Below are 9,174 nucleotides of genomic sequence, written 5' to 3' on the forward strand. Positions count from 1 at the left end.
GCAGATCACGAGGCGCACTTATAAAATCTCCTGAACGACGACGTGCTCGACGGTGTAAATGCTCGTAGGAACGCAGTCCTTCCTACCTACACAGAGAACAGCATCCCAAGTCTACAAGGGGAGTGACAGACCCCCACCTCCAACCAGCTTTCGGTCCGCTGCAAGCACAGATTGTGCTTCAACTCACATGTAAAAACTGCCACAACTCCCCACTCGATGGGCGTTGCATCAACCGCATAACGCCTACGCGCAACACGAAGCACAACACACTGAATAAACATGGATGGCGCCTAATTTCAACGGAAGGACGCTCAGACTACCGATACATACATCCACCAAAAAGCAATCCGGCGCAGCAACTGCATCCCTGCTGAGCTAGGCAAGTCCTTGAAAGCAGATATACGCTAGGCCTACCGCTTTTCAACTTCTTCTGCCGCTGCTGGGACAAGTTGCATTTCGAACACCCGGTCGCTGCCGCATTGTGGGCAGGGCGGAACTGATAACGGCTCTTCTTTCGGAAGAGGAGATATGAACAAGGGCTTCCCCCCAAAGCAGTACCGGATTGCCTGTTTTGGCATTCTCGAAAGTCGCTTTTGCAGCTTAAGAAAAACCTAGCACCAAACCACACACACTACCCGAGAGTTGCTGTTTTATGTTCTAAGTATTAAGGTGCCATGATGTGCACGCCAAACAAAGCTTAGAAAATACACTACGGGCGTACCTTGTCTGGGCTTTCTTCATATGCTTCTGCCTCAGCGGTGGTGTTTCTGTGCGTATACGAAAGACAGTATCCTGTGTTGAACCGTCAAGCGCATTCCTCACCAAAGTACAAAATGCTCCTCCCAAATGCACTAACAGCCTTTCAGAAAATGCGAACAGTGTTAGACATACTGATTTCCTTCTGCATCTTCCGCTGAACCCTGCTCTTGGCTGCGCCACACGGACAATCCAGCAAATTTGACATTAAAGGCACAAGGCGCCACATGCAGACATTTTGCTAGAGCTGAAGGGGGCTTACCGCTGTTCGTATTCCAGCTGTAACTGGCGTGCCCGCAATCCTGCGCAGAACAACTGGCGGGGGTTGGTAATGTTGTAAAAACTGTGTCGATACATCGCATTTAGTTGTACGGGATTGATTCAGAATCTTAAGTAATATTTTTTCGTGCAGAGTGTCCCTAGTTCTCCGAACTTCGTCTGTTCTATCAAGCCAGACAACTAAAATACAGGCAGCTTTTGTTGCACGGAGGCTAGAGCTGTACTACGGTGTGCACATCTTACCTGTAGCGTCGAAAAGAGAGTTGTCTGGAGGCTCATGCTCAATGCGGACAAACAAAGCGGGCATCAGTTCTTTCACTTTTTGAGGTGCTTCAGAACACTCAAAAGTTTGTAAATTAGCTGCCTCTGGCACGCTGTTCTCCTCATTCTGTCGGCAGCAGTTAGCATTGCTAGAGCTAGCGGGGTCCCTGGAGCCGAACGCCGCTTCAAGCCAATCAAATGGATCCGGGGACTTTAGTGTACCATGATCCTGAAGTTGAGGTTTGTAATCAGGTGATTTGTTGAGGCTTTTATTTGCACCCTGGGATGAGGCAGGTGGTTCTACAACGCCCCTCAACACCGTCCAGCCGTCAGCTCTCTTGTTGCATGCCGTTTGCTTGTGGCACCCGAAAAGGTAAAGGCATCGTTTGTTTGCACAGTACGGGGTTGCTCTGTAGATATTGAACAGAAAATTTGCGCGTTCTTTCTCTGCAGTGTACGCGAAGCAACACCAAAAATTAGCACGTTAGCAGTAGGACTTCCAATAGTTGGCGTCTGTAGCACCTTGCATTAGGCAGGGAAACGCTTACATTTGGCATACAAAGTCAAGCTCCGCACCGCAAACGGAGCAGGTGAAGGGGAAACCATCCGGAACATGGCCATCTATCCAAACCTGCACGGATGTGATACCGAACAGCCTTCCACCCTTCAGTCAAATGCCACAAAGCCACCCGCTAAGCATTTGACCCCAATGCTGCAGGAAATACAGGAATCATCTGGCTTCAGACGTACCGGGCGCCCCCCAAATTTGCTAAGTTCTTCCGCTTGTGTCTTGTCGCCCTCAGGAATTTGGTCGCCAACCAACCCGATCAGGACCAGCGCTTCGCTTGACATATTACGGCTTGCAGCTAGTTCACCCCAGCCTTGCACAGTTCCGCATGTGCTGCCTGACAAAAAGAAGCTTGCAGGAGTGCAACGTAAGTTGCCTCTTAGAACAGCAGCCCCCTCCGCTACTTCAGCGCCTGCTAACACGGGCGACTAGTAATAAAGCACTGCGAGCCACTACTTCCAGATGGAAACAATGTTCCAGTGCTGAAACTAGCCACACAACATCTTTGGAGCTGTTTGGATTTTACTAAGACGGATATTACCGTGCTACTAGCATACATTTAGGGACACAGCCCCGCAAAGGGCGGGACAGCCCTGCCACTCGGCGGTTGAACTAGAGTTCTCGCAGTGGCCCACAGATTCACTCTAAAGGAAAGCGCGACTCTTTTCGTAGGAGGTTGAAACACAACTTATATATAAATATACAATTCGCGTTGTGGCTGTTTGGCGGCTCCCAGGCCGATCAACCGACCGCAACGTCCACGCCAGGCACAAGGGCGTCACCAGCAAGCGAATTCGAGAGTATCCAAAACCCCGTGGCTTTACAAAGATCAACCAGTAAATTTTCCACCTGTGAGGTGAGCGTGACGCAAACAGTTCTTCTAGACGATTCACCGACGTGGTTGATCGGCAGCCACCTGCTGCTCTCCTTGCATGGCTGTTGAATGATTGGATGGTTAATCGAGTCGACTGAACTGTCCTCTATACTCGCCTGCAGCCTTACTTTGTTTCATTTGCCAATATTCTGCTCTGCAATGGCTCATATAACAGCAGAACAGACCTCCGGTTTCTGGATGCCCTCTCACCATCCGTGGCCACTGGTGGTTTTGATGGGGGCTTATGCAGATTCCAGGGTTGCATTCACGCGTAACTCCGGTTGTTTAATGCCTGAAGTTGAAGAATTTCTTTCAGGTTTTCTAGAGTAAAGGGCCTGCTCGGTGTGTGCATCTGCTTACCTCTTTTCGAACTTTGCCATTCTGACTCTGCGCAGGGAACGGGTGACATGTGAAGTGTAGTTTGGTATTTGCCCAAGACACTCTGAAAATGGCGATGGTGAGCTAATCCCGCAAACGGAGGCCTCTACTGAGTCGGTCTTTTCATAACAGCAGGAGCTACACGACGCTCCTTGCGGGTAGTCCCAGCAGTATTTCCTTGACAATCACTGTGGTATATCGGGAACTACCTGCTTCGTATCTCGAATCCGTATGAAACCGTTTCCTTCCAGTTGTTCTTCGTCTGCTAATGCCATCCAACATTTTGTGTGAACTGGCTTTCCGCAGGATGACCAGGAGGCCCTTGCCCAGATCCAGCAAATGGTGAAGTTCATTTTGAACGAAGCCAAAGACAAAGCCCAGGAAATAGAGGCGCGTGCATTGGAGGATTTCAACATTGAGAAGCTAAAGCTTGTTCAACAGATGAAGGACAAGATTCGTCAGGAGTTCGACAAGAAAGCTAAAAAGCTTGAAGTACAGCGTTCCATGTACGTTCCAAGCGCATATAGGGTAATAGTAACAATTCCATTCATAGCCTGGGCACCGTCATTGATTTGTCTTTCTGAGGACGTGTCTGTGGTGCTTTAGAGACAGATCGACGGCAATTAACAAGGCACGCCTCCGCCGAATCGCTGCCCAAGAACAGGTGGTCACCGAAGTCTATTCGCAGTCCCAGAAACAGCTGGCTGCGATATGTTCCGACACTGCCAAGTACAAAGAGCTTCTTGTGGATCTGATTGTCCAGGTGAGTGATGGGCATATCCCTTTATTCCCCCTCCTGCGGTCCTCCTGTCCCCCACAGTTGTTCCTTTGAGCCGGAGAGTTGTGTGATATGCCATTCAGGGGTTGTTGCGCCTGTTGGAATCTGAAGTAATTATTAGGTGCCGTGAAATGGACAGGGCACTCGTTGAAAGTATTCTCCCCGCAGCTGCAGCAAAGTATAGCAAAATCCTCAGCGATGAAGCAGGGCTGAAGAAGACAGTTAAACTTTCCATTGACAAGTTGGGCCGGTATCTCCCACCGCCTCCCTCTGGTGATAGTTCGGTGCCTTCCTGGTGAGTGAGAAACGTGCACGCGTTCCAGTTCTCGGTCACTAAGTTGTCCACCTGTGGAATTATCATTTGTTGATGGTGTTGGGTTGGAATCGTGTTATGCTTTGCTGCTGCATGTGCTGCGGTTGCTCAGCTGTGGCGGCGTAGTATTGCTGACCGCAGATGGAAGAATTTCATGCGACAACACCCTAGACGCACGTTTGAGAATGGTTGTTACGGAGTGCTCACCGGCCATTCGGATGCACCTCTTCACAACTCCGATAAAGCACTGAGCATCACTCCGATGAAGAAGTAGACATCACAGGGAATCCCTTGAGCAGTGTTCGTGCACAGCAAGCCCTTTCACCCAGTAGAGGTTGTGTGAAGCCAGCTCTTCGCATGCTTCTCGTATCCCTCATTTCCTGCTACTGTGCAGGAGTGGGCGTAGCCGGACCGCACGTTGCGCAAGCTTTGTCTGAGCTTAGACTTGGCGTAGGCCGGTGAAAACTGAAACAGCTAGGAAGCAGGTGATACGCCTATCAGGCGCTGCTTTGGGCTTCTATGATGGGTATGCACACTAACAGAGCTAACACTAACTATGTAGTGCGCGATAAGCTTTTAGAAGTGGCAAGCTGCTATTCTAGGCTGTCCCTCACGGGAAGAGAAGTACCATGTCCAGCGGGCATGCAAATGAGAATCCACAGTAGCAACTCAAGATGTCCAAAACGTATGACCCAAACACTTAAAAACGCGAAAGGTAGATATGCCGCTTGTACTAGACGGCGTTGCTTTTACTCCCCGACCCAGGAGCAGGGGCGAATTCCAGCACCTGTTCGCGTTGCCGCTGCCATAGAACAAATGAGCTAGCTCTATGCTACGCTTCGTTGGGTAGCATCTCGAGCCCACTTGAGGTAATCCTGCGTTGGGATACAAACAAGTGGCACATCGGCGGCAATGTAACTTTGTGGTTTTCAATTGCCGGCGACTTTGGGTAGAGAGCAACAGCTCATGATTGGAGGGAGGAGCAAATTGTTGGATGACAAAGCATTTAGCTCACTGCGTTGCCATCCACGACATCAGTGAACACCACCTGGCACAAGCAGGCACCCAACAAACCAGAAAACGCATTAATATCCCATGCTAGGATTTTGCTCATACTAAGCGTACTCGTGTGTACGATTCTATCTCCGTCGATCACCCGACTTGCAAACCCACCTCCGGGACATCATACGAGTGTTTCGCTTTTATTGCTTGCACCACTGCTTGGGTGTGCGCTCGCTGCGTCTTCATGATGATCAGCACCTCGGAACTCTTCTGCATAGTTACACACCAACAGCAGGTGCCGTGCATCACACCCCCAAGCGTTGACCATTGACTTCTCAAAAGGCGACTAATACAACTTGAGAGTGCTGGAGGCAATGCCTGTGGGGAGTGACAGTGCGCGCCTCTATTGTCCCCTTCCATTCGTAAATACTTTGTATTGCAGGTATGATTTGCACGCATGCGGCGAGGCGCTCCTTGACGAGGTGCTCTGCGATCTGAAAAAAAGTATTAAACATTTCAACGAGAGCTGTTAGTAACATCAAAATTACTAAGCTACTCAACGTATAATATCATTTGTGGGAATTACGTATGCGCTGATTCTGCCGACCATGCTAAGGCAGCTTCTACTAAGCAGCACAGAAGAATTGTTTCAAATACGCCGTGGGCACAACGTAAGAGGTTCAGAGAACGCTGATTTCGGCATCAGTGAAGTGGCTCACAGCTTGTGCCTCTTCATTATTGGATGCTGTTGAAAGTCCAACGACAAGTTCCGCATCATTCGCCTCCGCGATTGGTTTAGTCATCTTGGTTTCCATCTGCAGGGCACGTGAGCACTCGTGACCAGAGCAAGTTAGTCGAGTGAACGGCGTAAACTCTTTCAGCCCCCAATACACAGGACGAATGCAGCTAGTAGTCTTGTTCCAGCGGGGTGCGTACAGCGGCAAGCAGGGAGCCGGACCGAAGCGGAACCGATATCGCCCGCCTGTCATGTACACAGCTCTAAAACGAAAGTACGTTCTTCGTCGTCAAAAGGCTGTGTGGAAAGATATGCATCCCAAGCTGGCTCGCCCACATGTATGGCGTTGGAGCTCAAGAAATCTGGAAAGTGCTGCAGAAAAAGGATCAACAGCGTCCCAACGAGATATGATAGTCCCATCATCACGAACAACGTAACAGTAGCTGCATCAAACACCAAAACCAGAGGCCATTAGAATACTGTTATAGTTGATGATCGAGATCGGCATGCAGCCCCGGACCACCACCTGACGTTTTCGTCCATCTGCATTGCAGCTTTCTGTTTGGCGGTCGGATTGCTATCAGCTGTGCATATCAACAAATAGCTCCTAACCACTGTGTGATAATCAAACATGTCGACCCTTATGGTGTGCAGCCTTACCCAAGGCGACGAAACACGGGTCACTGAGCAGCGCGGCGGCTTGCGGACAGCGGCGGGTCCTGGATATTGTAGGGGGGCAATTTCGGGCTGTAACGAAGCCACAATAGCTGTGAAAATTAATTAAAGGCATCTGACACCCCAGTTTCTTTCCCAGGCGTGGCGTCCTGACCGGAGCGGCTCAAACTGTAACGGGTTCTGCGTCGTACCCTACGACTACTGTGGGCTGCAGTGGAACCATAATACCTAGGATTGGAGTTCCTTGAAAGGAGCTGGCCTTATTCCTTAGTCGCCAGGAGCCCTGAGCGCAGAGGCTCAAGCGCCTGGAGCACCGCCTGGAGCCATGAGCTGCAGCGCAGAAACTGCTAGAACTGACGGTACAGGGCCTGCAACTGAAAACTGCAGCTCCACATGCAAGCTCAAACCCTCTTTCGTGACTCTCTGCGTGGGCACTGTAGGCAGTTTGTTGGAGCTTTACTTGCGTTCCGTTTGTGTAGGACCGGGTAAGCGTTCACGAGCCGACAGTGGGCCGACTTGCCAGCATCGGACGGCGAATGCTACAGACTGGCTCTGCTAGGACCGCCGAATTTACCTAGTGGCAGTCGTGGGCTATACAGGGATCAAAATACTCAAGATATAGTTCGTAAATTGCACCGAGGATATCTCCCAGTACTGTCCTGGGTAGGGCAGCGCACGTACCTTGGCCTTGGGGAGCGCGGCCTCACGTCTGAGTTTCAGAGCAGCTTACTGAGACTAGCGCTACAATGTGATCCCGTTCGCCAACACATGCGAAACTTGTTTGATGTACTCCTAAACCTGTAGTCAGTTTCTAGGCTATTTCTGAGCCCTTAAGAAGACGCCTGCAGACGAGAAGTCCATGGCAGCAACGTCAAAGGCCACATAGTACACTAGCGGCCCATTCGATAGTTTCTATGGGTGTTCTGACTGCATAAATGATACGAAAGGCGCGCTCGCAAACTGCAGGCCTGAGTGCTGACCTCCAGGGGTTTGTTGTTAATACGGTGGCCGCAGGTGCAAGCATCCTGCAGTGACTGCGGGGAACCGGCTCGGTTTCCCGTTGCCCGATTTTAAGTGAAAAGGAAAGAATTCAACTGTTGTGTTTAATTCAACTGTTTTATAGCATTTATTGCGTTGCCTTGCAGGAAGGTGCTGTGTTTCCTGGTGTTCCGTTTTTACTGGATACCTGTTCAAACGAAAGCTGCACCGCGTGAAAGCTCATGTGCGTGCATCTACTACCACTAGTGGACTAATTTGTATATCTCGTGATCGGTCCAATCTGAGGGGGGTTACAAGAGAGGATGCTTCGACACTTTACCGGCCTGCCTGCTCTCCTTTCTATTTTAACGACTGTCAGTTGTTATGACCTGTACAGGGGAGGCATGTCTTCGTTTTCTTGGTAAGGCTCGACATATCCAGAGTCCAAATCGTATCAAATTGACGCGTATGCAAGCGTATCTGTACATGACACAGAAAGGACCTCAAATACGAGAGCAGAGAGGTTATCGTTGATATGGCTGCAGCTTCGATATGGCAGGTTAGCCAATTGTTGCAGGCCTTCATAAACTTTCGCTGGTCAGACAAAAGATATTCGTCATCACGTCCAACCTTGATGGGTAGGGCTATGGTGGGTTAGCGCTCTCTCTCCGAAGAGCGCAGGAGGAAGATCTGCCGAATGAAGTCGCCATAAATTCGGTTAGGCGTTGTTTTGGTCGTTTCGGATTAACGGACCGCCTCAGATGTTTTCCCCCAACTTGAAAATTCCACACTGTCATTGCTGTCAGCTTAGATTTCCCCAAACAAAGTGTAGGCAGATGCACACAGGCAACGGAACCCAGAAATCATGAACAGCGAGATTGCTACGTTAAGTAACCACGGGGTATGCGACACGAGACTGTCATGTGCGGTGTAACTCTCCTGAAACATTTACGCGGCTTCACTTACCTAGCGGGAACAACCAGACGCGTGGAGCGCGTGAGTGTGTACAACAAGCCGTTGGTCGGGTAGCATAGCGGCCTTCAGAAATAATCACCTTGCTGCGAGTGTAGCGATACTCATACCATCACTCTGCGTGCTTTCCCACGCCAACACATTTCTCACTGTGCTCTACGTAGCTTCTTTTACCTTTAGTTGGATCCCCACAGCTGCTGCCAATACTTTAGTTGTTCATAAGTTGAGTCTGCCTCTACCTCCCCTCCCACTTGTGGTTTGCCGGACACTCGAGAACTCCCTCGCGGTTTGGTACTGTATTGTCTGGCTCGTCCACAGTCTTGAGGTTGGACTGCTTGCACAAAGAAGAGGCTTCCAGCCCAAGCCCAACTCACACGGCTCCTCATATGATCAGTAGCAATGTTATTGTTCCGACAACCTCACAGAAATGATTCTCGGCAGCAGCACGAGCATACAAAAACCACCATCGGCAGATGGCAGCAATCCTTCCCCACTCGTCACTGTCCTGTATTCGGGATTATGGATCCTCTCACTACCTTTGTCCAGTCCCTCGATACACAGATCCTTTTCTGTGTACCCAAACATGTAAGGGCATGCCCTGCTT

At 50.1% G+C, this 9,174-nt stretch overlaps 3 protein-coding genes across 3 annotated transcripts; 1 reads left to right on the top strand and 2 right to left on the bottom strand.

The window, feature by feature from the left end:
* Nucleotides 1-18: 18 nt before the first annotated feature.
* On the bottom strand, nucleotides 19-2,148 carry EMWEY_00026220 (programmed cell death protein, putative; the record flags this gene model as incomplete). The annotated part of the gene is made up of 9 exons (XM_013481150.1): nucleotides 19-86; nucleotides 188-243; nucleotides 415-611; nucleotides 722-767; nucleotides 892-930; nucleotides 1,019-1,058; nucleotides 1,279-1,706; nucleotides 1,845-1,960; nucleotides 2,047-2,148. 9 exons carry the CDS (start codon nucleotides 2,146-2,148, stop codon nucleotides 19-21), a joined length of 1,092 nt encoding a protein of 363 aa, XP_013336604.1.
* A 1,038-nt stretch (nucleotides 2,149-3,186) lies between these two features.
* EMWEY_00026230 (vacuolar ATP synthase subunit e, putative) lies at nucleotides 3,187-4,458 on the top strand (the record flags this gene model as incomplete). The annotated part of the gene is made up of 5 exons (XM_013481151.1): nucleotides 3,187-3,195; nucleotides 3,423-3,622; nucleotides 3,723-3,879; nucleotides 3,978-4,189; nucleotides 4,320-4,458. The coding sequence occupies 5 exons, from the start codon at nucleotides 3,187-3,189 to the stop codon at nucleotides 4,456-4,458; spliced, it is 717 nt and encodes a 238-aa protein (XP_013336605.1).
* Nucleotides 4,459-5,034: 576 nt separating this feature from the next.
* EMWEY_00026240 (CutA1 divalent ion tolerance domain-containing protein, putative) lies at nucleotides 5,035-6,012 on the bottom strand (the record flags this gene model as incomplete). Its single annotated transcript, XM_013481152.1, has 5 exons — nucleotides 5,035-5,082; nucleotides 5,223-5,255; nucleotides 5,381-5,479; nucleotides 5,563-5,703; nucleotides 5,929-6,012. 5 exons carry the CDS (start codon nucleotides 6,010-6,012, stop codon nucleotides 5,035-5,037), a joined length of 405 nt encoding a protein of 134 aa, XP_013336606.1.
* Nucleotides 6,013-9,174: the final 3,162 nt, after the last annotated feature.

The sequence above is a fragment of the Eimeria maxima genome, genomic scaffold (genome assembly GCF_000499605.1).
Source record: "Eimeria maxima Weybridge genomic scaffold, Emw_scaff283, whole genome shotgun sequence".
Taxonomy (NCBI): Eukaryota; Apicomplexa; class Conoidasida; order Eucoccidiorida; family Eimeriidae; genus Eimeria; species Eimeria maxima.